Raw genomic sequence first — 7,032 nt, 5'->3', positions numbered from 1 at the left:
GCCTTGCCTTGCTCCGTGGCTGCCCCGCTTCGCAGCCGCCTCTCCTCTGGCTGCCTTGCCTCGTGTGCCCCTTTTCCCACAGGCCTCCCGCCCTTCCTGGCCGCCTCGCCTCAGACCTGCTTCGTTTTGAAGCCACCTCGCCTCACGTGCCTGCTTCTCACACCTGCCACCCCTCTCACACCTTCCCCCTCTCCTGGCCCACCTCTCGGCCTCAGCCATCACTGAACTGCTGCTCCAACTCCTGCATCCCAAACATGGGATGTTTTTAGAGGGTGGCCACAGACCACCAAGACCTGTGTCCTCTCCCAGGTCCCGCGGCACTGAGACCAGGCCCAACGCCGAGCTGCTGCCCTCAGCCCCGCACACCAGCGCAGGAGTCACCCATCTCTCCTCAGCCAAGTTATCCTTAGCTTTTTGTTTGGCTCCACATCAGCTTGTGTCCTTGAAACAGTTCCTTCCTACGTCCCCTGAATAACTCCCAAGCTAAAATTACACACACCACGGAAAGCAAGAAAGTCTCCCTGTTTGCAGGCTGCGCCAAACGAGCTGTCCGTAACTCCAAACTGGATGCAGCCGCAGCATAGCTCTCCTCTCCTGTCGTACATGCCCACTTCCTTCTTCTTGGCTAGGTTTCACCTCTTAAAACTCATGCATATGTGTGTGAGGGGTAGGGTGATGGAGAAGAAGCGTAGCCAGAAGTGCTTTGGACATTCAGACACCGAAATACACAATAATCCAGAAGCCGTGGGTTAAGTTTGAGATTGTGTAAAGGGAGAGGAATTTGACATCTATGTTCTTCAATGGCAATGGCAGTTTTCTGCATCTTTCTGTACTGTATGATGCACATGGGATTTTAACTGTTAAAAGCAACACCTCAAGCACATTCAACACCATCTCTGTTTCATTTTTGCCTCATTTTAGGGAGTAAAAGGTGCTAGGATTTACAAATGTTAGTGTACCCTTTAGGGGAGCTGCTCCTGTAGGATTTATGTGGGCATCAGCCTGTCAAACAAGATACAAATGTCTGAAAAAAACTTAGTTCTCATTCTTCTGTTCAGAAAATGAAGGTCTGAGCACTTGTTGCACCTGCAGCTGTGGAAAGTTTCATCTGTCCCAGTGGAGCTCCACGCCAGATCCTAGGGACACGGCACTGGCAGTGCTGGGCTTTAATCAACAAAGCTCAGGATAGTTAATAACTTTATGAGCACCACCCTAAATGATGATAGAAATGTGCTGGTTATGATACCATTCTCAAACCCATTGCAGAACAAGGTCTCCCTTGGAAGAGACGTTTTATGTAGTTATGATAAAAGGAAGGACCATGCCCCGAAAAGCTAGATGGAAAACACAAGGTGTGCATATTAGACCTGAACTGGGACTAAAATGACATAGGTGTCTTCTAATCTCTTCAAGGTGAGTGAGTTTTACAGTGCAAATTCATCTTCAGGTGATCATTCTATTTTGGACCTAATGGCATAAACACTGATATTTTTCCAGCACTGGACATGAGCAAATCTGAAGGTTTTCCAGGAAGTTTGGATTGCTGCAAACCCCTCTCTAAAAATTACAATTTTTGGAGTAACCTGCCATTTCTTGGAAAATGGAGCTCATATTGTAAGGATTTTTTAAAATACCCATAGTCTGCATTTGCAGGAAGATACAATTCAGATATGTAGGTGTAAGTTAGTTAAGTAGATGTAATATATGAAAGGAAAAAACCCTCTAACCAAACAATAGTGCAAAATTATAAAATTCAGGAAACAAGTTGAACCTACCACAAGTAAAATTTAAAGACTTAGAAATGTCTGTCTTTTCCAGCTAACTTAAGATAATGTGTGGAGAACAGAGATGATGTTGCTGCTTCTCAGCAGTGCCCATACTTTAGAAGTTCCTCTTATTACTCTTATTCTTGCTGTTGTAAGATCTTTAAAACTCCCTTTTTGTATTAGTAGGGAAGTCCTGTTCAATTAAGGGTTTTGAGACTTCCTTCTATATGTTGCATAAGCTGCTGTAAGGGTAAGGTCTGACACAGATATCTATGCCAGCACTGGGATAAAACAGGAGGGGTCCATCATTCAGTTGTGGCAATATATTTATATAGAATAGCCAATGTAATAAGGGTAGTTACTTCCAGAGTGGTATTGAATGGTATTTTAGCAAATCATCAGTCACACAGCCTTTTAACACTTACTGATCTGTGTGGCAAGCCAAGAAACTAATTTAAAAAAGAAAAAAAAGAAAAGAAAAAAGAAAAGAAAAGAAAAAAAAAAGAACTGGAAGTGAGTTTTGGGAGTGGCCGGATGTGTCTCTAATAGCAGGCTCCAAAGTCCCTTTCAGACACTTTCCCAAGGTTTCCTGACTTTTTTTTTTTAAACATCAACCTCTCTCTCTGTCTCTCTAATCAAGAGGAAATGGGCTTTGCATAGCTTTTGTCATGATTTGAAAGTGCAAGCCATAGTTTTACTTGAAATCCAAGGCTGTTCTAAACCAAACATTTTGTTCATTGAAGTGTCACTATTGTCCCCCTCCCAATGGGTATGCTCACAGCCAAGTAACATCAAGGCTTTACTTCTACAAACAAGAGGACCTAGCCTGAGCAAATGCAGTTCACAGAAGGTATTGTCTTCCTAAGAACTCTACCCAGCGCTTACTTAGTCTATGTGTATCACGTTAAATCTGGTTAATCCTTGAAATCTCCTTTCTAGTTTGAAAAAAAATGTTTTAAAATCCACTCTAAAGACTTGGAAACAGAGATGGAGGCCAAATATTTTAAGGTTGTGTGTCTAACTTCGTGTATCTAGATCCAAATGTCCAGACCTGGATGAAATCTTTGAGGGACAGACATTAATGATTATTTTTTTTTCCTCGTGGATATATTTAGAGTGATTCTGGTTTGAAAGCTTTGACCCAAGCAACTTGCTCAGAGCAAATCATATGATTCAGGAGGTGAACTGGGGTGGGAATGCAGGGGGCAGTAACTTCAGTTCAAACAATGCCATTTCTCTAGCACTGGTGGCATTATTTAGTAGGAGTGCTGGAGGCAGTTTGGGTAATATCAGATTATATAGGACATTTCCATTTGGAGGAGAGCAGTGTTGTGTGCATATGGACAGAGGGTATGAGGAAATAAGGTCAGCCTGCATACACCAAGTCAGAATATTTTTTTAAAAGAACCACCTCCATCAGCTATGGAACAGGGTGCAGAGCAGCCATCGGCAGCAACATCAGCACTAGAGCAACAGTGTCTGGATCCATAAACCTTTGAGTTGGTTATTTGGATCAACACAGTCCTGAGTGACACTACTTCCCTTTCTCCCTGTCTCTGCTGATGTTATTCATACCAGATTGAAGAGATTGCTTTGTCCATAGCCCTCGCAAATACAAAACACATTTCTTAGCGTTATCCCCAGTAACACTGACACACAGAGTGGTAAGTGAAGCAACATGTTTGCCTGTCCCAATACATTGAGCGCAGTGTGGTCTCCTGGAGAAGAAGCCACAGAACATTTAGGGATTTTCAGTTCTAAACAACTACATGTTGATAGTGATGTGGTGACCAATACTGTCCTTCATGCTTTAGCGTTTTGCCAATGGTGAATCCAGATTTGCTTCAGATTACTTCACTGTGCCTTGCAGAAAGGGAAGACTAGAAACTGATGTGGGAGGTACTGACAGCCCACTGTTAGCTCCTTCTGTGGATGGGGCTGGCATCCCTGTGCCTTTCCTCTGCCAGGGCTGCTTGAGGTTGGACAGAGCAGAGATCAAGAAGCAGCTGTCTGTCTCTATTTTTCCTGTCAGTCAGTAGATAAACTGACCAGGGTCAAGGCCAGTGTTCCTTGTAAGGCAAGTTAAAACATTCAGATTTCACTTTGATCTGTAAACCATGTATGTAGTTCTAGAACTTAATTATCCTAAAGAAGGTCATATAAACATATTGTGGTCCTCAGAGCCTAATTAGAGCTAGACCCTCATGTTGTGGAACCAACCAATGACGGAGCCTAAGTCACTGAGAGCAGATACTCAGGCTTCTGTGACTCCTGCCACATCCGTGAGCTTTCTACAGCTCCTCACGTATCCTGAGCATTTCCCTTGAGCTTAAAGGTTTTCCCAAAGCATTGTGCACACCAGGATTGTGCTGTACAGCAGAGGCAGATTTTTTCTGCAGCTGTGCTTCTAGCAAAGGGCATTATCAACATGAACAAAGGATCCCATCAAAATAAAGAACAAAGCTGAGTCCTGTGGCTGTTTCTGGTTTTTTTCTTTAGTCCATGAAACATCCACCTGTAATAGCTATCAGGCTCCACAGAGTGGAGCAGGCTTAATAAAAATCAATCAATAATTCTTCTGCCTTACCTCTTCTGTAGTGCTAGAGTATTGAGTAGTTGTTGGAATCCAGGCTTTCTCTGTTACTGCAGATTTCAAGTCAAAGTAGAGGTTTTCAATGAGATTTTTACCGTGTCCAGTCACGTTTCTGATGAACATCTCTGTGCTGCTCTTCAGCAGATTTTCATGTCTAGAGGTAACAGCGTTTAGAGAGGAGGGTGTAGTTCTAGTACTCCAAATGGAAGTGTCTGCATCTTGGAGATCAAAGAAAAATAAAGTGATTAAAATCAGCATTTTTATAAACAATTTTATAAAAAAAAATTCTTTAGATGCCAATGAATGTTGCTGATATGACTTCTAAGCTTAAGTACACCTGTCAGTTTTTTTTTTCAGTACAAACTTGTGTTTTCCATCAATACAAAAGTCTGTGCAAAACAAAAGCAGAAAAAAAATTTCCCTGAACATTCATACCATTCATTTTAAAGAGTCCATCAGTGATTCTGAAGTGAAGATAAAGATTGTACTTTGCCATTAACAGCAACATATTTTCACTCAGCTTTTTCACTTGCTTGAGTCTACCAAACAGTGCACAGTTTCAGCGTTATATGGTCTTCTTTTAAGTACATGGGCCAGATTCTCATGTGCCTTTTAATGGTCTAAGTTGAAAAGATGGCTTTGTTTCAAGACAATTTTTTTGTTCAAGATATTTGTTCAAGAAAAGTTCCTTGTGCCCATGTAGGACATTCATCTTGCATTTTAAAATCAGCCCCATGTAGAAACCATGCTAACCCCTGACTGCTCTCTTCCCAAGGTTCAGCTAACAATCGTATTGGTTAACTGAAATGTCTGCAAATATAATACTGGACTTGCTTTTTTAGTCACGTACCCTTCAGAGAAAGCCAAAGTTGCAATTAAAGCGCAGGAAAGATTTTACTACACATTTTTCCTCCACATTTTCGTGGCTCTTCCTCCCCATTGGTATGTATTTAATATCCTTTCTTTGTGGCTGTGAGGGCAGGGTTCAAGCTGTAGTGGCCTCTACATCTGGTAGCATCACATTTCAGCTAAGTGATTGGAATTACTGACTGGCCCCTTCTGCTCACAAAAAGCTGCTCTGCCATTGCTAGAGCACAGCTAGTGTGCGTTGGCCCAAAGCCCAAAGCACTTTGTCTGTCCTTGAACTGGGGTCTCCAGCATGACTGAACCTTGTTTTGCTGCTGAGCCACTGGGCTGGTTGCCATTTATAACAATTTTAGCTCACAACTGGCCCCTTCTGCTCACAAAAAGCTGCTCTGCCATTGCTAGAGCACAGCTAGTGTGCGTTGGCCCAAAGCCCAAAGCACTTTGTCTGTCCTTGAACTGGGGTCTCCAGCATGACTGAACCTTGTTTTGCTGCTGAGCCACTGGGCTGGTTGCCATTTATAACAATTTTAGCTCACAAACCCTCTTAAAAAAAAAAAAAAAAAAAAAAAAAAAAAAAAAAAAAGTAATGACTGGGTTAAATTGCAGCAGCAGCTTCCAAATGTAATTACTCGATGTGCAATTATAATATCTTAGCAGGCCAGTGTGTGATTACCTCTTACCCAAAGGATCAGTAGGTAAGCTTTTATGAAGTCAACACAATGGATTTTGTTTGCATATGTGTGAATATATATGTTAACATCTTTTTACAAAGGAACTTGCAGTACTCTCATTTACACTCAGAAATCAAAGTGAGATTGCAAGCCCTTGTAAGAGACATTTTCATGTAAGTGTTTCCTGTGCTTGACAGTACAGTGCATTCACCTGCTACTTGGTTTTGGATCCTCTAAAATTATTATTTTGCTGGAATGGGTAGATATCCAGATTAATTTATCTATTTCCCTCCCTTTTATCTATCTGTGCTTCTCTGGGAATAAAAAGTCTCCATTCAATTACAAAAGATGTTGATAATATATTTTTTCAAAACTAAGGCACTGAAAACAACAGTACAGATCTAATTCTTGTGTCTCTTACACCCATGCAAATGGTTTAATCGAACCCTCAAGTCTTGTCCAACACTGCACAACCATTCTTATGCTGCTGCTTTCCCAGAATCCCCTGCAGAGTACCTATGGTGCAGAGTCTGCTCAGGTCCTACATCACAGACCTTCATGGCTCCCACCAAATGGACAAGGAAGAGCCTGGCAGGGGCAGCCCTGTGCTCAAGGTGTCATCAGTTGCTGAAGGACGCCCATTAGCTGACACAAGTCCAGACTTAGTCTAAATTCCATGTCAGTCATTCTTCCTGGTGACCTCCTATTAGTCAGGGGTCTCTGAAAGTCTGTGATAGGCAACTAGAAAATCTACCCCAAGGACTTGCAAAGAACTGGGCCTGCTTTGTTGGTGCCTCTCAGCCATGTCCCAAGTTGGTGGGGAGTAGAACTTACTGATAGAAAGACAGCTTAAAAAAAAGTACATCTGAGTGACCAGCAGCCACTTAGGAAAAAAGGCCACTAAATTTGGTTACTAAATATAGAGTTACACACCCAACTTAAAAAAAAAAACAAACATTAAAAAAATCTTGTTTTTACTTACAGAGAAATACCAGTAATTCCAACTGGAAGACAAGTGTGTTCCACTACAGTTGTGCTTTAAGAAAGTTGCTGCTCCGTAAAAGGGAAGCTGATGCTGCCAGTGACATTCAGGAGACTCAGTACCCAGGAGATAACCAGCATTCCTACCAGCATT

General features: G+C 42.1%; 1 protein-coding gene across 1 annotated transcript in view; it reads right to left on the bottom strand.

Annotated features, from left to right (window-relative positions):
- Positions 1-7,032, bottom strand: part of PTPRB (protein tyrosine phosphatase, receptor type, B) — a 58,588-nt gene that overhangs the window by 44,995 nt on the left and 6,561 nt on the right. Inside the window, exon 3 of the mRNA XM_009997758.1 lies at positions 4,354-4,587. Within this exon, the coding sequence (XP_009996060.1) occupies positions 4,354-4,587 (234 nt within the window). The remainder of the gene's footprint in view (positions 1-4,353; positions 4,588-7,032) is intronic.

Source organism: Chaetura pelagica, unplaced genomic scaffold (assembly GCF_000747805.2).
Source record: "Chaetura pelagica isolate M959 unplaced genomic scaffold, ChaPel_1.0 scaffold314, whole genome shotgun sequence".
In the NCBI taxonomy this organism is placed as follows: Eukaryota; Metazoa; Chordata; class Aves; order Apodiformes; family Apodidae; genus Chaetura; species Chaetura pelagica.
The sequence above is the reverse complement of the archived record's forward strand: the minus strand, read 5'-3'. Positions and strand labels throughout refer to the sequence as shown.